Below are 23,221 nucleotides of genomic sequence, written 5' to 3'. Positions count from 1 at the left end.
ACCCTTTCCTGGGAGAGGCTCGTCGTTCTCATCCAGGATGGATCTACAGAGTGCATATAGCTTGGCAAGCATGGCAGGTACCACTTGAGCACACAGGGTATGCCCGGGCTGGACTGCACCATGCCTCACTGGCACATTGGAATGGTCCCTTGGCTTAAGCAGCATGCGTGTAGATAATAGTCACACCACAGGTCTAGGGGTAGCAGCATAGAAAGGGTTAACCTACAGCTGTGCTCTCTTACACACACCCTAGGCAAAGCCTTTCTCTTATAAGTTAATGGACATGTCCAATCCTTCCACCAGGGCCGTCTGTGCAGGGCTGGCAATGTCTGTAGCTCAGCCATGGGTGTGACGCCAACACGGCATGTGCCCCAAGGAGCCTACAGTCTGGGGGACAGAGATGGCTAGGACCGTTTCAATGGAACATCCCACCCTTCTCAGTGGCTGGAGGGATGGGGGCTGATTAGGGCCTTCTTATCTCTACAAGAGATGTGGATAAGCAGAGAGTACGGGGCCTGGCTGGGCTGCCTCTGCCTGGGGTGTTAATCCTTTCTGCCTTAGGCTGAAGTACAGCTGGAGCTAGCTCAACTCCCCGTGTCCTCTCTCTGTACCCTGAGCCGCTGGCATTCAGCATGCTGGGACGTGAGCACCCCCTGCCAGGTGGGGTCAGAGTGTCTTTCTGGAGAGCCTGTGGGCAGGCTTAGGGCTGGCGCTGATTCTCTTTGGGAGCAGCCGCGTCCAGCTCTGCCTGGCTGGAGACCTCAGAGCTCATGCATATAAGGCCCAGTGAATAAAAGTTCCCAGCTGACAAGGTGTGTGTGTGTGTGTGTGTGTGTGCAAGTGTGCAAACAAAGTCCATGCTGCTGCAGCAGCGTCTGTTTGCAAAGCATGGCTCCTTGGCCCCTCGCCCCCTGGGAGACCTTGGCCTTTCTGTCTCCTTGGCTGACCTTATTGGATCCACTCCCCATTGAGCAGGGGAAGGGCTGCAGGCGAGTTGCTGGCTTTGGTCCTGGTTAGGCTGCTCCTCTTCCTCTGCCCATGCTGTGGGAATGCTGGCCAAGAGGCCTGATGAATAGGGTGGAGAACGCTAAGGGCAAGCAGAGGAGGCTGGATCTGGAGGTGGTGCGTGGGGACGAGGGCTCTGCTTGCCATGTGGCTGGTGGGCGAGGGGTGATTCTCCCTGGGAAGCTCCTAAGGCTGTGAAACGTGTGGGGAGAGGAAGATCAGCTCTGGTGGAAACTGCTCCCTTCCAAACGTGGACTCTGCCCATTGGGAAACACAAGACCAGCCTTCCTGAACTGTAGCCCACTGATCTGAGGTGGTGTTTATGGCTGGAAAATACAGCGTGGCTTTACATAGCCACATGTTTAAAGAGTTTGCTATAGAGCCACCCAGCGGGGATGTTGGATTCACTGCTGGTTCATATACTAGTGTGTTGAGGGGGGAGGGGCACGTTCTGTGCTACGCCCGCTGTTGCTTTCGGATTAAGATCAAGTGAGACGCTCCTCATATCTACTCTGCTCAGTCTGAGGCACTATCTCCTATTCTGCCCCCCCCACCCCCACCCCATGGACGCACTAATCTAACAGATCATTTCATTTCTTGCGTCTCTGATTCTGAAGTGGAAAATGCCCTAGATTCAAATCTTGCTGTATGTCCATTTTTGTTCATTTTTAGCCCTGTCTCTTCCAGGCTGGCTTTCCCTGCCAGCCAAGCACTCTGTTGTTAATTACCTGGCTGCTCTAACTTCTCCCAGCTGAGGGGCTGCATTAACTAACCAGGAGCCTGAGGGCGGTGCCTGATCTGCATAAAATTGAGCAGATTGCTGGGGCCTCACCTTCGGTGTGCTGGAGCATCTTGTAGAGACTCCAGCTCCCAGCATGCAATGCCCCACATACCTCTGAGCAGCCTCTGGTCAAGATGAAGCACTGTATGCCAGGGCCCATAGAGTATGCAGGCTGCACCCCTTAATGAAACAGAAGGGAGACCACAGGACATATGGTGTGTTTGGGCTGTGAGGCAGTGCATTGGTCCCTGGCCCACTCCTAGACCAGTCCAGACCTTTGCAATGCCTCCTTGCCAGCAGGTGGTAAAGGAAAAAGCTGGGTGCTGCTCCCTGTCAATTCTCCCCATTAAGGGGGCTGCTAAGAATGGAAAGAGAGACGCCATTGGAAGTGTGTGGGGGCACAGATCCCCGGGTGTGCGCGGAAAGATGGACAGAGCAGCTGGAGCTTTGCATTTTTATAATTCTCACAGAATTGATCAAGATGCTAACAGCGCTGGGAACATTTGAACAAACGTATTTTGTCGATGGCTAGGTTACTCCTTTCTTGTGTGGACCAAATGCTAATGGCAGGACTGGGCTTGGTCTCTGTGCGTCTCTCTGCCCCAGCCCACCGTGCTGGGGATTGAAAAATACTACGCTTCCATCTCTGAAGGGATCAGGGCCAACTCGGAAGTGGCTTTCTGCAGGCAGCGTAAAGGTTTTTAGTTTTCAAAATATATGGTGGCCGGGTGGCTAGGAACTCCTTCACCCTGGATGAATCGTTGTGCTGCTTTGCGTGTGGAATTGCCAAGGAAGGGAAAACACATCGCTGATAAATCCCATGTTTGTTTGGTTTATGCTTGCAACTGATAGTGCCCCTTCAAGGTAGCTCAGTGAGTCAGTGGCACAAGGGGCAATAGACTCCAGGATTGCTGCCGACCAGTCTGCATTCTAATCACTAGACAACTCTCCACCCTACACCAGGTTGTGTGGGGAGAAGCTAGGCTCTGATCTAGGCTGCACCAGGAGAAAGCAGAGGGGTGGGAGTGGTAATTCCTGTGAAGACAGAGGAGATAAGTCAGCATAAATTCAAAGGTAACTGAGATCTGAATGGGTCTGATTCAGAGCTGATTGAGGTCGTTCTCAATAGACTTTGGATCAGACCCAGTGTGTGTGCATGATATGAAATTTGTAACGATTCTACTAGCTGGGGAATATTGGAGAAATCTTTGAGAATATGTTTTTAATTAGTGCGGGGGAAGAGGAAAGAGTTAAGCTTAGTTGAGGTGCAGATAGTTGCATATACAGTACAAGCTTCTACTGGTAGAACTACAAGGCTTTTCTTTCGTTATTGCTGCAAGGCTTTAAGAGTCTTCCCATGAAGGCAAACCTAAGAATATACCAAATGTCTTCTGCACTCTACTGTCTAGTCCACTGCACTTGTGGGGTTTCCTTCCTATAATTTCCCCCTTGTGCCTTTGCTAATCATCAGAGGGATGGGTGTTTTTGACTAAGATGCTGGTTTCTTCTTGGTCCATTTCCCATCACAGACCACAGCAAATGAATCACAGTGTTTAAAGATAAAGACCCATTAAGTCCCATTTCTCCCATTCTTTGGGGAGCTAGTTCAGGATAGTTCCTTATTCATCAGTTTTCTGACCAAGCCTTGTTTTCAAAGTGCTGCTCACCCCTGAAATGTGACTCTAAGGCTGTTGTGGGACTCTTTGTTCCTTATCTCGCTGACTCCGGATCAGTTTCCCTCTGAGTAGAGGGATGGTTTTTCTAAGTGCCAGCTCTGTAAACATGCTTGGGACTCCAGGAGTCAACCTGGGCTTCTGCTGACTTGTGTATCATCACCACAAACGAAGATGCTGCAATGAGAACACAGATAATGACTGATTTTGTTAATGATGCCCAAGCCAAAATAGAATCCAGCTTGCGCAACTGTAGCTGTACCGGTTCCGCAAGGCTAAAAGCAGCAAAGTGAGCTCTAGTGGCACTGAATGCACATGGGATGCAGAGCTGCTGCGTCTTGCTGATCGTAACTGCACTTTAAATGTTCCAAGCAGTGGGGCTTCCATCAACTCTTAGGGGAGGCTGTTCTGTGTTGGGCTGGATCTTGCCCACTTTTCTATCAATCTGTGCCCTTTTGAGGCACTCTAGTATCCAAGCCCTAGCAGAGGGAGTTTTCCTTGGTATTCAACCTAAATTTCTCCTCACCCCTTTAATCCTGATTCCATCCTAGCACTCTTGGTTCTATCCCTTTATGCCACCCTAAATTTTTTTTGTGGCTGCATCTCAGAAGTCACAAACACAGGATTATGAAATATCTGCAGGATGCAGTGGGAGGAGTACAGCAGGCTGGAGGAGTGAATGGCCTGTCTCTGTATCTTTATTAGAAAGCAAGAGGGACACAGGCATTTATGGGGCAAGTCAGTGGCGTTTTGATGAAAGGGTCTTTTGAAGTAAGTGTGTGTGTTGGCTGCAGCCAGGCGGGCAGACAGTCCAGCCTAATCTAGTTCATGGAGCAGCTGTGACCAGGGTCTAAAACCATCAGGGCTTCATGGCCACTTTAAAGGTGAAACTGTTAGCAAATTTCCTTTCCAGTGTGGGATAAAAGGGGTTTGACTGAGTCTGGCAGTTGTGGCTGCTGTGTCAGCTTTGCTTCTGATGGCAGGTTTCCTGCTGCGTTTGTATGGTGGAGTGTCTCTCTCTCTGTCAAATAAACACAAACTATTCCTCGGCAGCCCTTCTGTATGTTTCCTACCCTGCCTGGGAACGCGTTCCTGTTGCATTGCTGCTGTTTGAGTCATCCTGCAGGGTTGTTCTCTGTCGCAGGAAGTTCTTCCCTGTTTACTTTTCTGTCCAGGCAGAATAATGGAATGTATTTTTAGGCCTATTTGCATTGCTCTCTGAGTTGGCATTAACATGCGGCCTGGGCTTGGGGTGTAGCTTTTTAATGCAGTCCATTTCAGGCCTGGGCTTGGCTCCAAGGCGTCTGCCTGGAGGTTTCCGAAGTCCTGTATCCATGGTGGCCATATTTGCGGAACAGGATTAGCTTCCTGTAGGCAAACAAATTGCTAGGTCTTCAGTGGGAATGGAGTTTCCAGTTGGAACCCAGGGGATAGGTTCCTAGAGGTGTAGGGTAGTGGCTGCCCTGGGGCAGTTAACACTAGCCATCATTGCTGTGTTAGGGTGGAAGGATGGCACTGTTAAGGTGCAGGGCTGGGGTCAGAACTCCTGGGTTCTGCTCCTAACTTTGTCACCGACTTCCTCTGTAGGAGCTTTGGTGAGACACTTTGAGCTCAGTCCTGCAAGGTCCAGGTGATGGAGTGGTTAAAATGCTGGCATCTTTCTGCACTAGCACTCCCACTGGTGGAGCAGCACTGCTGATAGTAATGATAGGACGCTTTTGGTAGGGGAGTTTAGCATAGGGAAGCAGGCTGTGGCTATTTTGGGAAGAGGGCCTGTCGCGTGGCATGTACACGCCGTCCTCCTTTGGGGCATGGCGGGGTTGAGATACCACCTTGGTTACAAATCTTCCTGACAGTCTTTAGGCTGCAAGAGGCATGGCCTAGAGGCTGGAGTCAGTATGGCAGCCCTTGGGGTCAGGGCAGCGCTGCCCAACGGCCAGAGTCAATTACGGCAGCCCTTGGGGTCAGGGCAGCGCTGCCCAACGGCCAGAGTCAATTACGGCAGCCCTTGGGGTCAGGGCAGCGCTGCCCAACGGCCAGAGTCAATTACGGCAGCCCTTGGGGTCAGGGCAGCGCTGCCCAACGGCCAGAGTCAATTACGGCAGCCCTTGGGGTCAGGGCAGCGCAGCCCAACGGCCAGAGTCAATTACGGCAGCCCTCAGGTACAGGCCAGTGCGGCCTAATGGCCAGTACCCAGGGGGCTGCCACCAGGGGGGCGGCAGCCTGAGTGGGGGAGGGGTCCGGGCCCACCGGACTCCACCGGGCCTCGACCCAGGGCCCTGACAGTGGCAGAGTGGTCTGCCACTGGATCAGTGGGGAATCCCACTGGAACATGCTGACCTCACTTGGGTGGGAGATACCACTCGCTCACACTCCCTGGGTCACTTCCCACCGTGCTTCCAGAAGCCGCAGTTCATGGGGCATCAGGGTCTCCGGGCTCCTCAGCGTAGATGATTCCCTGGGGCTCCATTGGCCACGGGGCTCCAGTCTGACTCTCAGGATCGCCGGCTCCCGCAGGCAAGGGCTGTGATGGCTCTTCAGCTGGAGCCTCCACCAAAGATCCTTCTTCTCTGTTGGTCAGCCTAGAATGAACTGGGCTGCTCCATTTTATACTGAGGTAGCAGTGGGAGTGTGCCCAGCACGGTCTGAGGGGCAGGACTTCTGCCACCCATAGTGTGGGGTTTACTCTCTCTTGTCCGGTGTGTGATATGCACACCCCATCACAGGGCCTATGGCAACAATCAAGCCATTGCCTTTCTCAAAATGGGCTTTAGCCGCCAGAGAGAAATCTAGTGTGAAGGAGACCCCTCTCCCTTCTATGATCCCCCAAACTGTCCTAGCACATGTATAAGTGGTAGAAACAAAATTGGATTGGCTAGCTGTCTCTGTGCTTGAATACAGAGCCTTCTGCTTCATTCAATCGCTGCTCAGTCTGATCCTCTGTTTAATTTGATCCAAACCTTAGGAACCCAAATCATTTTGTATTTTTTAAAAAATTTGCTCTGTTTCTTTTAGTCGCTATTGATTGCTTTAGGCAGGTATTATTGGATAATGCAATCACCAGCCATAGGAAGCTGCCCTTTAATAACGGAGCCAAAGTTGTGAATGAGAGAGAAACTACTGGCCGAAGGAGGATCCATGTTGATAAAGTGGAGTTACCACCAAAAAGCTTTGTGGATCTGTTTTAAAACAAACAAACAAAAAAACCTCTACAGATCTGCCCTGCCTCCTGCTCAGCTCATATATGATCCGCCCTGCTCCTCTCTCCTTTGTCCACTCCCTTTTCTGTATGTCCAGATACCCCCTTTGACTGACTCAAGAGGCCTTTCAGGGTCTTCCAGTACCGATCTCCACACCAGCATGACTTCTTCCAGCTCTGGTGCCTAATCCCTAAAATATGTGACTAACCAGAAGTACACCAAAGAAAACAACTTAGTGTTCTGCTCCTTCTAAAGAATCTCCTAGAGCAGTGTTTTGTGTAGGAATTATAGGAAATCCTGGTCTCCCCCTTCCCAGTGCATGTTGTGGTCTCTATCCTGATTCCCTCTTCTCCTCATAGTCTGTTGTCATTGTTTGGTCAGTCTAATTTACATTGTAATCTCCTTTTGACAGAGACCTAGGTATTTACATATCTGTCCTTGCACAGCTATGACCATGTAAATAATACAATAATTTGGGTAGTGTTCATGTGGATTGCTGCCCCCTCTGGATGGAATCAGAACTGCTCAGTTGTCCACAGAACCTTTATTGCTAACACGTTTGCCCATCTCCTGTACCTCAAGTGGAAGGGTCCTGGACTTTTGGGAGGAAGATCTTCCTTTTCTTCCTGGTGTTGCCAAGTGGGAAGCGCTGAGCAGCAATAATGTGAAGTATGGCAACCCGTGTGACATTCTGGGTGGCCACGGATTTGTTACAGTGGTATTATTACTAACAGAACGTGTGTTATTCAGACTTCGTAATTGAATTGTGAGCTCTCCTGTGTGCTCTGTGAACTGCGCTTTGCTGCTTGCAGGGATGAGATCAGCCACTTAGTTCAGTCACAGTGATAGAGGAACAGTCTTGATTGAAATAAGAGGAAGGCAGGTACTGCGTGGGACTTGCTCCTCTTTGTAAAGCTCCGTTAGAGTAGTGGGGTCCTGTGTGTCTGCCAGCTAGGGTATGGGGAATTAAGGGACCGTTTCCTCAGGGGAAAAGAAAGGTGAAGACTCAGACTCTCGTTCCTCTGCATGAGGCAGGAATAACTTGCTGAAAACACCTGGTGGTGTCTTCAGAACCAGGCCGAGCAGCCGTCTGGTTTGGAAAGGTGATCTGGGCTAGCGCTGTGTGTGTGGTGGGGGGAATTAGCATTATGGAAGGAATATGTATCATGCTTCCCCCTTACTGAAGAGCCTACTGATAGGCCTTGCCACCTGGAGGGAGCCACTGGTGGAGGAAGGATGGCCTTATGGATAAGGCACTGGACTGGGAGTCAGGAGACCAGGTTTCTATTCCTCCCATGGCCACTGATTCACTTCCCCTCTCTGGGCCTCAGTTTCTCCATCAGGAATTTGATGATCAGTGCTTAATTTGTAATGAAAGCCATGCCAGGGCTCAAGCAATTTTTTTACTTTCATAACTGACATGGCAAGTCCAGAGATGCTGGGGCTATGAACTGCCAGGCCTAGAGGTGCTGGGGCTGAGCTCTGGCACCAATTAAGGACGGGTGATGATGATATTCCCTGGCCTCTAGGTAGGGGGGAGGGGGAGACATTAATTATTATTTGTAAAGGGCTCATATACTTTGAGATAAAACAATGCATGACATACATAGGGGTTTGTCTACACTGGCACTTTGTCGGCAAAACTTTTGTTGTTCAGGAGTGCTTACCCCCCCCCCCCCCAACGACAAAAGTTTTACTGACTAAAAGTACCAGTGTGAACAGTGCTTTGTCCGCAGGAGAGCTCTCTCCTGAGCACCTTTTACCGGCATGGCTGTAGCTGCATCACTGTGTCACTAAAAGCCTCCTAGTGTAGCAATAGCCTAGTTCTCACCTTGCTACATGACCCCACCCTCAGTGTATGGGTGTGGAGGTGTCAGTGGAGAGGCACTGCCCCAGAATTGTCTGGGCTGTCTGTTGCTTAGAGGGGTGCCTGTTTCTAGGGGGTCAGAAGCCTTCCTTTGAAGGCACCCATTCCAGGAGGAAACTGCAGCACTTCCCCCTGCCCCTGGTCTCCTGGCTTTGGGAACTAATAGTCAGGCTTGTCCATGTGGCCTGGAGGCCACAGGTTAGGCCCCAGCAGGGTCAATGTAGCCTTTTACCCTTAAATGGTGTCCTGTGCAGGTCAATGTGCAGATCTTTCAGACAAGTCCTTAAAAATCAGCATGCTGTCTCTGCTTCGGGGGTACTCAAGGTTGCCTGGCATTTCTTGGTAAGGCCGGCTGTACGCTTAAAACGTAGGCTGACCCAGCTCCGGCGCTCTGGGAGTAAAAAATGCACCCTCCTGAGTGCTGTAGCTGTAGACAGTGGAGATGCAGCTAGGTAGGTGGACGAATGCTTCTGCTGACCTAGTTGCTGTGGCTTGGGGAGGTGGAGTTCCTCCCGTGACAGAAAAGCCCCTTCCACCGCTGTAGTCTGTCTCTACGCTATGGGCTTACAGTGCTGCTATAGCACCTGTAGTGCAGATGTGGCCTGCAAGTTGGTGTTTTAGCTATGGGAGCTTGGGCCAGAGTTTCTCTATCCTTGTTGCCTGGCTACTGTGCTCCACCCCAGAAGTGGGTACATTTCAGAGGTGGGGGAAGTGATTTGTGAATATACCATTTTGCTAAGTGCTTTGGGTTCCTTTATGGTGATCTGAGAAATGTGAGATTGTTATAATTCGTACTATTGCCAGGGCTGGTGGCTCTTGGAATCCGTTAACTCAGCACCCAAGAAGCTTTGCAGTTAAACACGTGCATTGATCTCTCCCTGCTGCTTCTACGAAGCCATGTTAGTCTGCACAATGTGTATATACAGCCGCACAAACACCCCTCTAGGCTAGTACCTTACAGAGCTCTGGGGATGGAGGGAGGAGGGGCTAGGACCTCAAATGCTGCCTGGGAAACAAACAGCAAGGGCAACTTGAACCTGGCACCCGCTCAGCTGGAGAGAGCTCCGTGGGCTGCTTAGAATTGCACTTACCAGCCGGAGCAGGAGCCAAGGCCTTGCTTGAATTACCCGGTGCGCCAGAAAGGAGCTGGCAGGGCTGCTGCTGTGACCGTGCTGCTAAGGGCGATCTGTCAAGGGTCCTAGTGTGGTTCCATCGATGCTGTGTTACCCTATGTGATCCTGATGGTGCTTTTGCTCTGGGGGGAGGGGGAAGGTGGGGGGAGTGTGACTCCATTCTGCTGGCGAGAAGAGAGGCTGAACAGGCCTCTGCAGAGACGGAATGTGTGGGCAGTTCCTGCTCTGAAACCTCCCCACCCCCTCACCTGGAGCTCTGCCAGCCCTGCTCTCTGCCTTGCAAATGCTGACTACTTGTCAAGGGATGCTGATGTAGGTCTCGGGGTGGGGCTAACACTGGCACCAGGGAAGTCAAGGTCGTGGTGACCCCCTCGCTGTGCAGAACTTCCCTCAAAACTGGTGGGAAATCAAGGGCGCCAGTGCTCCATTGGCTGGTGCTTTCAGGCACCTGGTCCTGACCATACAGTGGAGGGGGCTGTTGTGGAAGCGTACGGCCCAGCAGCCGGCCTGAAGAAAGGGAGGGAGCTGGCTCTGGAGCTCCACATCAGAGCCTGTCGGGGAGCAGAGCATGGAGGATTGGCTTGGCTGGGGACCTGGAGCTGAAGTCCCGGTGTGTTTGGTTTCTCCTCAGTGACACTGGTCGTGTGCCCTGTCCAAAGGGGCAGTGCAATGCAGCCCCTCTCTGAGTGCACAGAGAGGTGGGTTGGAGGAGGTCCGAGGGCTGGGTGGAGGGCAAGGAGAGAGGCTGTCGATATCATTAGGCTGGTTGGAGTGGGCTTCTCCTGCAGGTGGTAGTTGGAGCTCCCCGGGAAGGGGCACTGTCGCATGCTAGCTGTGCAGGTTGAATCAGGGACTCTCTAGTCCTTTTGTACAGTGACCCCATCCCTGGGGGGCCCAGAATCCTTTGCTCTGGTTCCCTTGGCACTTCAAAGGAGGCATCGTGGGAATCTGCCGAGTGGTGTGAGATCCAGGGTGGTGTCTCAAGGAGATCTGCTAGCAAGTGGCTGAGAAAACCTGACTCCCTAGAAGATGGGAGCCAGGGAGTGGGAGGTGGCAGGATCACGCCCCTGGATGACTGGTGGGAGCTGGGAGGGAAGATGTGCCCCCAACTGAGAGTGAAATGACTCCAGGGGCAAGGGGAGTCTTTGCTGCTGCTGGTTTTTTGCCTCTGTCCTGGTAATTGCTGGGTTCACCATGCCAGGTTGGACTGCTGTCCCATTAGATTCTGTCTCCCCACCTCCTCTGTTGGCTGCGACCTGATGGTCCAGAGCAAGGTGAATCCCTGTTCTTGCTGGGTGTGTGGTCAGTGGTGTTGTGGTGGAACATAGCAGTCTGACAATCCTCCTTCCTGGGGCAATGTTTCCTGCCTATACCACTCCCTGTCCCCATGGGCTGATGGCAGGGTTATCTCTGTGCAGAGTGAGCCAGAGATCTTAGATGGGGGATGTCTCTTCTTGTCCTGTTGTAGCCTTTCAAACTTATTATCTGGGGGGGTTTGGAGGAACAGAAGATTTAACACCAGGCTGGGCAGCTGGACATCCCTGGGATATTGGATGGTTGGGGCAAACAAATCCCAGGGGCTGATCGTACTTTGCACCTACAGCTCCTTTCATCGAAGGATCTACTTTGAGTGTTAATCCTCCCTGTGCAGTCGGTCAGTATTCTGTTACCCCAGTTCTATAGATGACTGAGAAACTGGAACACAGAGAGGGGAAGTGCCTCCCCAAAGCCCATGTAGCAAGTCAGTGGTGAAGGCCCGCAGAGCCATTACTCCCAGTCCCCCTGCTCTAACTCCAGCCAGGGTCTTCTCCTCTCAGTACATTTGGCACCATTTATTTCTCCCTTCATTTGTGAAAGTCTTTCTCTCTCTGTCTTTATAAAAGAAACATCTCTTTAATGACCAGCCATTCAGCACATTAAAGTCCAATTTGGTAACTGGTGAAATGCAATGAAAGCTTTGTAGGCTGCCTTGTGCTGCATGCACAGGCGGTGGGAGAAGGGCCCAGAGGCGCTCGCATTGTGGCGTTTTCCAGCCTCTCTGTTCAGGAGGGGACTGCTTTTGCAGCGTGGTGGGTGTGAAATGCACAGCTCCCCCAGCGTGCGGCTGGGTGCGAGGCCCCTGGTGGGTTGTTTTTCTGTATGGGAAAGGAACTGCTGGATTGCCATCTTGGGCAATGGAAATCCTCTGTATACCTCCAGCAAGGTCAGGTCTCCCTTGGGAATTGCCCCTGCCAGCAAGCCTTCACCTTGCCCTCTGGGTGTAGGCCCATGGCCCATTTAGTCCTTGGCTTTTCTGCTGAGATTACTAGGAAGGGGGCCGTTTTGGTGTTGGTTAGGAGGGTGGGTTTTGTGAAGTACACCTGTCTCCTAGGGCTCAGACTCACTAGCTTGTTTCACGGGGGACTTCTTCATGGTAGCAGCTTTGTCAGCATTGACTAGTCTGGATTCGACCTGGGGGCTTCGAGGGGACTCTACTGGCTTGTGCCTGTCCCCCAGCCGTGCAGCTAGTTTAGATGAGAAGTGTGCAGCTGGCTGTTCAGAGGAACCATGTGTGGTTTCCCCAGGGCTCCTGAGCGGTGAACAAACTGCCACAAGGACTAGATTTTAAAACCCACAGTGAACTGGGGCGGAGCTGCCAGGGGCTGAGGTGCGTGTACCTTCATATCACGGTGGGAGGTGCTAGGCTCCAATGAGTGCTTCTGTGCACTGTGACTGGCTGTGCATGCGGCCGGCATGAGGGGCACGTGTTGGCTACGCCCCGTGGAGGCACTTGTGTGTGTTAGCCATTCAAGAGTGAACTGTGAGCGTGCTGCCTGCCATGTGTGTCTTGAGATGCTGCACGTTCACTCTGGCAGCTGAAATGATGGGAGCATTTACACTCTGTGCCCTCTGCTGCAGGCTTGCCTGTGGCTTCAGGTCCTGTTAGAGAGCCAGGCTGATTCTCTGGGCTAGTGATGCTGAGGCTGAGTGCTCATCCGCTCTGGGAAGTGAGTGTCTTGACAGCATCCCAGAGCAACCTTCCCATGGCTGCTAGGGAGTGTCAGAGCATTGACAGGCTCCGTAGGGAGCTGTGTTCTGCCCCAGCGTGGTGGGAGAGATGGTGGTTGTGAGGTGGCCCAGCGAGTGTCAGGGTGGGGAAGCAAAGCGGCCATGAATGCCTGGAGGCTCGCTGGGGTAGTTTTAGGCAGCATTGTGCTAATCAGCTCTTGGCATGTCTCCCTTCAGATGGGAAGCTATGGTCGCTGTGCCCCTCTTCCCTATGCTGATGTGGAATGTGGGCGAATGTGGCTTTCTGTGTTGCTGCCCTCCCCCCCCCCCCCCAATTGCGTGTGGTTCTTGGATGAGGGGAGTAACGTTCTGGAGGAGATGGATGGGAGGGGCACTGCATCTCCTGTGCATGGCACTTGAAGCCCGCTAAGCCCCTAGAGGGCTGTGAGAACCAAAGCCCCAGAAATGGAGAGTGGCTGGCAGGGGGGAAGGGAGTGGGCAATGAGCCCCAAAGGCTTAATGTTATAACGTGAGCTGCAGGAGGGCTTGCCTAACCCTGTTCTTGTCTTTCCCTCTAGGGCTGACCAGGCTGCCAGTGTCTATGATGCCCTGAATGTGGAGCCTAGCAGAAGCAGAGGAGACCTTGGCCCTGTAATACCCCCTCCCCTTGCCCCTGTAATACCCCCTCCCCTTGCCCCATCCCTCTATTTTGGGTTGGCTTCTATTTATTTTGTGGCTGGCTTTGGGCACGGCCCTGGTCGGATGTGACACTGCTGCAATGTGGCTCCTTCGGCTCAAGCACCACTTGTCCGTTAACATCTGGACCCTGCTGCTTTTGGGGAGCGCCTGGCTACCACTGGCAGAGGGCACCCCCAAATCCCCCTTTAGGACTTTCTCTGTCACAGACTGGAGCTTGACACACCTGGTGGTCCACAACAAAACTGGGGAGGTCTATGTGGGCGCTGTCAACCGGATCTACAAGCTCTCCAACAACCTGACGTTGTTGCGTGCCCATGTGACAGGGCCGGTGGATGATAACGAGAAGTGCTATCCACCCCCCAGCGTCCAGTCCTGCCCCCATGGGCTGGTTACCACCAACAACGTCAACAAGCTGCTGCTGGTGGACTACTCAGGGAACCGGCTGATCGCCTGTGGCAGCGCCTCCCAGGGCATCTGCCAGTTCCTACGCTTGGACGACCTCTTCAAGCTGGGGGAACCCCACCACCGCAAGGAGCATTACCTCTCCAGCGTCAACGAGTCAGGCACCATGTCGGGTGTCATCATTGAGGTGCTTAACGGACAAAACAAGCTCTTCATCGGGACGCCGATTGATGGGAAGTCTGAGTACTTCCCAACCCTCTCCAGTCGCAAGTTGATGACTAACGAGGAGAACGCGGAGATGTTTGGCTTTGTCTACCAGGACGAGTTTGTCTCCTCCCAGCTCAAGATCCCCTCAGACACGCTCTCCAAGTTCCCCACGTTTGACATTTACTACATCTATAGCTTCAGCAGTGAGCAGTTCGTCTACTACCTGACTTTGCAGTTGGACACCCAGCTCACCTCGCCTGACTCCACAGGGGAGCAGTTCTTCACCTCCAAAATCGTCCGCCTCTGTGTGGATGACCCCAAGTTCTACTCCTACGTGGAGTTCCCCATCGGCTGCGTGCGGGACGGCGTCGAGTACCGTCTGATACAGGATGCGTACCTCAGCAAGCCCGGCAAGGTGCTTGCCAAGCAGCTGGGCATCTCGGAGCAGGAAGACATCCTCTTCACTGTTTTCTCCCAGGGCCAGAAGAACAGGGTCAAGCCACCCAAGGAGTCCGTCCTCTGCCTCTTCACTCTGAAAAAGATCAAAGACAAAATCAAGGAGCGCATCCAGTCTTGCTACCGAGGAGAGGGAAAGCTGTCACTACCCTGGCTATTGAACAAGGAATTGGGTTGCATCAACTCGGTAAGTGCCTGCTTAGCTTTAGTGAAGTGGGCTGCTTTCTGGCCCTGTGGATCCACTCCCCTCACGGTCACCTGGCTGGGCTGCTGCCTGCTCAGATGGGCTTCTTGTCTGTTGTGAGAACTATTGCCCGTGGGCCAGGGGTGGGAGCGCAGGCTGACGCAAGGTATCTAGTGGTATCCCATGCTGAGTATGGAGCATGAGGTCATGGATCTGGTGCGGGATGGTCACTGGGTTTTGGTTTAAACGGGTATTCACCAGTGATGGCTGGCCTGAAAAAAATGGCCCCATACCAATTTAGAATCCCAACACATTTGTGGATCCAACCCTGTGAAGTAAATGCTGCTCCCAATGGTGATACAGTGGGCGTCAGCTCTGTCCCAATTCTACCTAGTGTAATGCTGGGCTGAGGGCTGGGAGGGCAAAAGCAGCACCAGAAAGTACCCAAAGCACCTAGAAGCTCTTTGGTGTTAGTGGTTTGGTACACACCAGATCCTTAGGTAGGAGGGTGCATGGGGACCTCTTTCTTCTCCTTGTTCCATGCTGGCTCTGGCAGTCCAGGCCTCTTGCTGGGATGATTGCATCACTGTGAGCTCTGGTACAACATTTAGAGCCTGGGGCCTCTGCTAGTAATGCTGAACCATCCCCAATTTTGTGGAGTGTGTAACACACACCTCAGGGCCCAAGCAGCGGGATGGTGGGAGGTGGAACCCTGCAGTGCAATTCCTGGCTGCGTACAGTACATGGAATAGCTAACTCCACTGCAGCATGTGATGAGGGGCTGGGAAGGCAGGGATGGAGCTGGGTAGGTACAAACAATAACTATTCCCCTCTTTGCCTTTCACAGTATTGCCAGAGTTGATGCCCCCGCCCCACATTCTTCCCCTCCTCCCCAGGAGTTAATCTCCCTGCAGATCAGACTAATAACATGCTTCAGAGAGCTAACCCTGGTGACGGTGGATTAAAGGGAGTGCAGCCTGCCCTCTCCAGGCGCAGGTGGCTCCTTTCCCACTGGTCGATGCCAGCGCTCAGAGTGGAAATGGCTGTGGCTCAGCATGACAGCCCCTTGCAAATGGCATCCGTGGCTTTTGGGATGGTCAGAGAGAACCTCCAAAGCAGCTGTGTGCGACTGAGAACGCAGGGGTGCATCGGGGTGTTGAAGGCAGAGTAAGAGGGTGGCTGGCAGCCTCATGGACCGCACGGCTTCATTCAGTGTTCAGCGCAGAGGCTCTTTGCTTCCTGCTCCCTGGCCCTTGTTCATTCTAAGTGCACCTGTTGCATTCCCCATAGCATGAGTTGGTAGGAAGGGAGTGTGAGAGTGTCTGACCCCTTAATTGCTGCCCTCAGGCCCCCTTTAGAACAGCTGGTCACTCTGGTCAGCACCTTCAGAACCGACCCAGGGTGCCTGGATTCAAACACACTCTGCTCCTGCTGGAAACCGATCATTCCTGCGAGCTGCTGGCTGTGTGCAAGGAGCTGGGTCAAACAGCCAGACCCTGGGCCCTTGTGGCAGGGCAGCCCTGCCTTTGGCAGACTCTAGAGAAATGATCTGCCTCTGACATATGACGCCCTCTCCTCTCTGTGATATTCCAAATACCTGGAGCATGCATGGCCCATTCAGCCTCTGTCAAGCTGCTCTGTTCTCATCCTCCCCCACCATGGTATAGGACTATCCCTGAAGGAAGGCTTTCTCTGCTGGCTGCTTCTTACCCGGTCAGACCTGTTCTCCTGGCTGTTGGAGGCCTGGAAAATCTTCCTGCTCTGTCTCTTTTTCGCTCTTGGCAGCTCATTCATTCCTGAGCGTGCCCGTAGGATCCGTGAAGAGTGGGAGCAAGTCAGCTCCTGTCTGGATCCCACAGTGACAGTTCCCTAGTTCTTGTCTGGACAGTTCCCGGAAGGATCTGCCAAGATCCCACTTGGAATTTGTTGGGGGGCGTGGGTGGGTAGAACTTCTTTCAGAGTCGTTCAGAGCTTCTTTCAGAGGGAAACTTGGCCCCTCCAATTGGGCACGCTGGCCTGCCTCTGTCCTCGGGTCAGCATGCAGTGAGTCAGCACAAAGAGGGAAGGTCCATGTGCAACAAAAACACGTAGCAGTCTCATTCCCCTGAAAACCGGGCTGCCAGGCCGTGGGAGATGCTCGGAGCATTGGAAGTGGGTGGCTCCACCACTTTCATTCAGGGCACATGGCTGGGGAATGGCGGGGCGTGGGCAGCAGCATGTCCTAGGTGTGAGTGAGGCACTGAGAATGCGTCTGATGTTGAAGGCAGTTAGTAGCAAACCATTGCCCCAGGGACGTGGGAGCATGCCAGGGCTGTAATCCCTGGGCTGCTGTTTCCCAGTCTAGGGAAAGTCTCTTGCCTGTCCCAAGGGAAGCATTTCCCACAGGCCATTGCTAACGTATGGCTGCCGGTTTATTGCCCTGTTTTGCTGCATGAAGTCTGTGGCGAGGGGGTGCTGAGCCTGCTTGGTTTATGAACTATTGCCGGCTTCTTTTCCAGATGATATTATAAAATATGAATGGTCACAGGGAGGCTATTTCAGCTACTCGGGATGATGGGAGTGTAATATATCCAGGCATCTCTAAACTGGCATGGCCTGGGCAGCCTCTCACAGCCTGGGCTAAAGGATGTAGGCCAAATCCTCAACAGGGGTAAATCAGCTGAGCTCCATTGAAATCAATTTAGCTGCACCAGTTTACCCCAGCTGAGGATCTGGCCCAGCCCTAAACTGGTGCATAACTTCATTGGGCTATATACCTGCTTACCCCAAGGCTGAATTTAGTCCCCTGTCAGTGCTAGCATGGTGCAATAGTTTAATGCTATAGCCTCTCTTTTGAGGCCTGGGCTTCCAGACTTTGCTAGATCACCATGAAATGACTGTTCTCAAGCTAGTCCAAGATGAGTATTTGGTCAAATAACACAAAAGGGCGTGGTTGGCTTTCCCTGATCAAGGGAACCCAGCTCCAGAATAAGGAGGGACACCTGCAGGTTAGGACAGTGGGGCATTGGCAGAGAGGTGGTGGGACCCAGCCTGGAATATCTGCGGGGGGGGGGGGGGGCTGCCAGCCAGCACTGAGGTGGGTTGACAGAGCTGGGCTTGTGGATAGCAGGGGGGTGCAAAGCTGTGTGAAGGGAGTTTGCCCTAGCCAGCAGAGCCTGTGCCCTGAGTTCTCCTAGAGCAGCCCCTGTGTACCCCTCGTGCTGGAGCCTCTATGGGATTTGTCTTTTCAAAGCCGTTGTGCTGTGCTCAGAAAGCCAGTAGACTAGGGTGTGGCGGTGCCCTTCTCCCAAGGAGCTCCACTGTGAGCTACTTATTGCTGGCATGTCAAGGGATTAAGGAGTTCAGAAGGAGCCTCTAAATAGTCCCTCAACCCCCTAAGTCCCACTCGGTGGAGCGTGGCCATCTGAGCCCCTTGCATTCCCCCTTCAAGGGGGAGCCAGCCATAGGACAGCGTCCCTACTGAACGTCCATTCTGGTTGGCCCTTGGGGCACTGGGGAGTACAGCAGGAGCAATGCCTGAGTGAGGGTCTCCCCTTCGCTTAGTGGCCAGAAGGAGTAACACAGGGGAAGGCTTTTTTTCCCATTTCTCAGGTGCCCTCTTGCAGGTCAGTCACCCCAGGGCCGTGGGGCTGTCCTGTGGGAGCAAGTGCCTTAACCGCAGCCACCTGGAGTGCATAGGCATCCTTGTGAAGTTGTCCCAGGCAGCCCCTCCTTTGTCCTCTCCCGAGCTGGGAGGGAGACAGCTAACAGCTGCCTGACAAAGTAAAGGGTTTGCTGTCAAGAGCACTGGGCTCACAAATCTGATTTTGGCTTCAAACTAATTCAATTCTGGTGGAAAATGATGAAATTGTTACACTGCTGCCTGCTGGGTCACACGACTGCTGACTCCGGGAATGGAGCTGCCTGCCTCCTTCTCTTGTGCTATCTCTCGCTCCCCCGTTCCCTCTCTCTTCGCTGCCCTTGGCCCGCACAGCTGTCTTGGGGACCCAGCTGTGGCTCGGAGCAGCTCTTCTGTTCCCTTTGGGCTTTTCCTAAGCAAGGTGCTGAACGAGAGAGAGAGAGAAGTGTAAGGAAGAGAATGTCACCTTGTCCCTGAGCTGGTGGTGTGTGTGTGTGGGGAGGGTGGTTGTGCCTGTCAGCCAAAGGGGTTGATGATGCTGTATTTAGGTCTCCTGCTGGATTGGCACAGGGTGGCCAGTTGGATATATGAAATGAGCTGTGCAGAGGGATGTTCTGAACATCAAGGACTTCAGCCTGGGTAGGGGGGCTGCGTGCAGAGCTAGATCTTCAGCATTATTCTGAATCCAGACGGGCTATACCCCTGGAACTCCCTGGTCTCTGCTGGGCAGCGTTAGTGGGCTCTGGGGTGCTTAGTGGCCCCCTAGGGAGCCAAAGCAAAGTATGCCGTGCGGACGAGCATTCAAACTGCAGCTGCCCTTGGTCTCCTCGTTTGTAGCTGCAGCAGAACAAGCAAGGGGCAAATGGGACATGGATGCAAAGCTCCCGTCTCTCCGCTGCTAGAGGGCTCTGTCCTGCGCCAGTGTAGGGGGGCGGCAGGGCAGCATGAGTGTTTGTGGCTGTTCCCACTCTGCAGATTACTAATTCCTGTGCTGAGAAACATCTCTCTGAAACATTAAGAAGATGGTCATTAGTGGATCCCTTGTCTCTTTCGCCCAACCTCTCCCCTTTCACTCCTTTTCTTGCCTTGGCACAGGGCTAACAAAGCGAGAGGGAAGGAACAAAGAATAAACAAGCCACAACTCACCGTTTGCTCACAAAAGTAACAAGCACACAAGAAAACCAGTCTGGCTGGAAATGGAGCCACAGAATCAGTTCTGGGCAGCTGTTCTTTCCCAGCTTCTCTGGCTCCTTAGCATCCTTGCCAGGATCCAGCTTGGCTTTGGCTGGCTGGCTCAGGGCAAATTCCTGGTCCTTGGGGAATTGAGATCTGGCTGCAAGGCTGCACCTATGTGTGGCCTTTGAACCTTGGCTGGGAGCAGGATTAATTTTCCCCACTTTTAGGAGAACACAACAAAGATTGGAAGCAGCCACTCCCCTGGCTGGGGCTCTGATCACACCACATTTCCTAGACTGAGCAGAGGTGGGCTAAGTCAGGGCTTGAATGGGAGAGCTCTAGGGAGAACTCAGGGTGCTTTGGGAAGTGGTGGCTAGTAACTCATTGAGTGGTGCTTGTCTTTGTGAGCCAGCCCTGAGCCGCTGTCCTAGCCTTGTGCAGGAGAGTGCTGCGTTGCTGAAGGTGCCCGAGATGTGGCACCAAGGTCTTGATTTTTGGGCTCTTTAATGGCACTTTATGGAAGAGCAGGGATGTGAACGTTGCTATCCTGCCCAAAGTCCGTCTTAGGTAAGAACTTCATTCTTAAATCCCACTGCAGGTTCAATTAGATGTGATATTCTTCACTTCCTGTCCTAAATGGTTATGCTGCTGTGTGCTGTTAAACAGTTCTCTCGTTCCACCCCCGCTAGTGGCTGCATTTCTGCAGTAGTTGAATGATCCCTGTGCATACAGCTCATAAATCAGTTTGGAGAATGTGTTGGAAGCTTCCAGGATGAAACACCTATCCATTATCGTAGTCAGTACTGGAGGACAAACAGGGGGCATCAGTTCAGCTAAACACCCCCCTTCATGGGAAGTGTGGAAAGAGTATAAGTTACCAGGTACTGGAAACCTAGATGGTTTCTGGGTGCCCTCTGCTTTCCTGAGGCTCCAACAGATGAAACATGCCTTGTAATGTGTGACAGCTGCTACCTTGGCTAACACGGAGAGAACCCAGGGCCGCTAGAGCTACAAGCTTAAGTCGCTATAGCTAGAGCCAGGCTCTGCAGCTGCTGTCTATGACAGACTCCCATCTTCTGTGATCTGGCACAGAAGGGGTCACACAACACACGCTGACCAGTGGCTTACAGAGACATTCCCTCCACTCTGTCCCAGGCAGCTCTCGCAGTCCCACCATCTTTTCATTAGCATTGGCAGACAGGGTTTGATTCTGTTTATTCTCAGGAAAGTGCAGCGCTCTGATGATGTCCAGATATTGGTGAAATCCCAGGTGGGCGACTTGTCTGAGCTGGCAATAGGCTAGGGGTTCAGATAGAGGCCCTCTCCAGCCCTGGGGAGGATATATCCCAGTGCGGGGGAGAGTGTAACCAGTTCTTGTGCCCGTTTAGTGGTGAGGGAATTGGCTAATTGTCCCCCCGGCTACAGGAATTGGTTCTCCCAGTGTTATTACACTGCATGGTCATTGGCTTGAACTCCTGCAGGAAATCAGTCGGGGGAGTGTATGTGTGTGCGCTCACCATGGCAGGGGTAAACCTGGCTGCTCTGGCATTGGGATTATGATGTGAGCTCATGAGGGTTTCAGGTAAAGCATGGAGGTGTGGCTGCTGCATTCCAGTGCCAGCACTGCCTGTGCCAGAGAGCCCGTGAGGATTGTCCCGCTGCTCGGTACTAGGCCGACCTCTTGGGCCTGGAGAAATTCCCTCCCGTGGTTTGCTTTTACAGGCCAAGCAGAGGAAGGGGTTGCTAGATCTCAAACTGAGCCCTCAGCATCTCACTCTCTGCTAGCTATACCCAAACCACATCCTCCAGAGTGTGCAAAACCAATAGGTGCGAATCTTCTCATGCACCACTGAAATGCTGCCTTCTCTGGGGCGGGCCGTGGGAGCCGATTAAGGGCTGCACAGCAACACTCCACACTGGTCAGGAAGCAAAGGATAGTGTCTCCAACTGGTGCTATAGGGGTTGCTTTCTAAGGAGGCTGAATGTAGTTGCCCGGGTTGGAACCTGGGACTCTGAGGTTAATGTCTGATGGGTGTGAAAAGAGCCACTCCTGGTCAGGATTTCTGGTTTAAAGTCTTATCTGGAAGGCAGAAGAGCCCGGCTCTATGGCTGTGGCAGGCAGGGGGGATTTTTCTGCATGGGAAGGCCCTGTCAATCAAGATTAATCTCCTGACAGTGGAGGGGGAGGGTGGGGGAAGGGCTGTCTCATGATGAACCTCACCCCCTTCCTTCGAGCCCCTCCAGCAGCTTTGTAAGGATTCTATTCATCGCGCTCCCACCGAGCCCCATTCAGGAGAGGCCGATGACATCTCGTACAGCAGGGTTCAGGGGACAAGGGTGAAAGGAACTGTAGGGGGATGTGGCTTTTGGATAAGCTGCCATGTTTCTTCCCCCAGCTGAGTTCCCAGGGCACATGGCCACGGCCTCCCCAGTGCAGCAGCATCTTCGTGTTTTGCTTGCAGCTGCTGTGGCAGCAGCATGAACTTTTGACTATCTAATCCCCAAGTGCTGTGGGCCAGGGCGGAGCCCACGCTGGAGCCAGGCGGAGAGGCCGCCAGACTTGGCTGGGCGCTCGGAAGATGTTAGTGGTTCCTCCCCAGCGCTGAAGAGCCGAACAAACTTGGCTGGGGAAACTAATTCCATCCTGTATGTTTCTTTCGTTCCCCTGCTGGGACCAGGAATTCATCTTCTGAAAGAGGCAGACCTGGAGCGGCAGACTGCATTGAGCAGGCTGCGAGGATCTCAGCATAGCCATCTAAGGTCCCCCTATTGCTGCCCTCCTCCCATGGCCTCTGTAGGACCTGGGGAGGGCCAGCACCTGCGACAGGGGTGGGGTGGTTCAGTTCAGACTCTGCTGGCTGAGTTTGAAAACAGTCCAATAATGGCAGCGATTGCCTGCATGACTCTGCTAAACCGGCTCTAGTGAGAGCTCAGTTAGAGTGCCTGTTAACCCCTTCAGTGCTGGATGAGAAAGCACGGGCTCCCTTAGACCCACACGTCTGGACGTTCTACTTCACCGCTCTGCAGGGAAAACGGCCGTGGGTATATTCGGTTCTGGTTATCTAGACCCTTCTACCATCCACTTGTTGGTGGAATTTGATGGCCTCACTGACCAAGGTACCTTCACGACACCTCTCCAAGATGTCTCCACTTCCCAGAGAGGGAAAAGCCCCAAGTCAGCAGAGCATTGAGCCCCGGGTCTGAGTGTGTTGCTGAATCAGGGCCTCAGTGGATTGTTCAGGTTCACACAGGAAGCTTGCAGCAGACCTAGGAATTGAACTCGGATCTCCTTCTTTTCAGCCCAGTACTTCAATAACCAGAACATCCTTCCACGGGCTGCCAAAGAAGGGGTTAATGTTGCTGCCTGACCGAAAGTCTTTTTCTCTGCACAGAGCAGGTGGGGCATGGCGAGCTGCCCGGTGGGCTTTCTCCACCTGTTGCTTTCTCTGCTGAAGTGCCTCATGCCTGAGGCGGAGGGACCCTGTCTAGGGCAGGAGTTCAGATTCCGTGGCCTGTTTGAGTCCTGGCCTCTCTCCAGAACCTGCCTATGAGGGGCAGTTGTTGCTGGTTCTGACGAGGGTGTGTTGTGATGTAGACGTTTGTGCTACTGATGCTGGGCTGAGATAAATAAAATCATATTTCACAGGGGTCAAATAGCAGAGATCAGGTGCTTGCAACTTCCATTCATTACTAAACCCGGGGCTAAACTCAAACAGGGGACTTAGATGTGAAAGAACTGGAGTCCCGCTGACCTGAGCTACCCAGTCCCCACTGCCCCAAGAAAAATTTCCTCCAGCTTCTCTCTGATTCTTCTGGGGGGATTAGGTTGCC

General features: G+C 53.0%; 1 protein-coding gene across 5 annotated transcripts in view; it reads left to right on the top strand.

The window, feature by feature from the left end:
- The window catches only part of PLXNA1 (plexin A1), a 276,107-nt gene that overhangs the window by 21,712 nt on the left and 231,174 nt on the right, over positions 1–23,221 (top strand). For all 5 annotated transcript variants that reach the window (XM_043551982.1, XM_007059969.4, XM_043551981.1 and 2 more), the window contains exon 2: positions 13,226–14,598. In XM_043551982.1, the coding sequence (XP_043407917.1) occupies positions 13,426–14,598 (1,173 nt within the window). In that variant the 5' untranslated portion in view covers positions 13,226–13,425. The remainder of the gene's footprint in view (positions 1–13,225; positions 14,599–23,221) is intronic.

The sequence above is a fragment of the Chelonia mydas genome, chromosome 7 (assembly GCF_015237465.2).
Source record: "Chelonia mydas isolate rCheMyd1 chromosome 7, rCheMyd1.pri.v2, whole genome shotgun sequence".
In the NCBI taxonomy this organism is placed as follows: domain Eukaryota; kingdom Metazoa; phylum Chordata; order Testudines; family Cheloniidae; genus Chelonia; species Chelonia mydas.
This window is presented reverse-complemented; position numbering and strand designations above follow the sequence as displayed.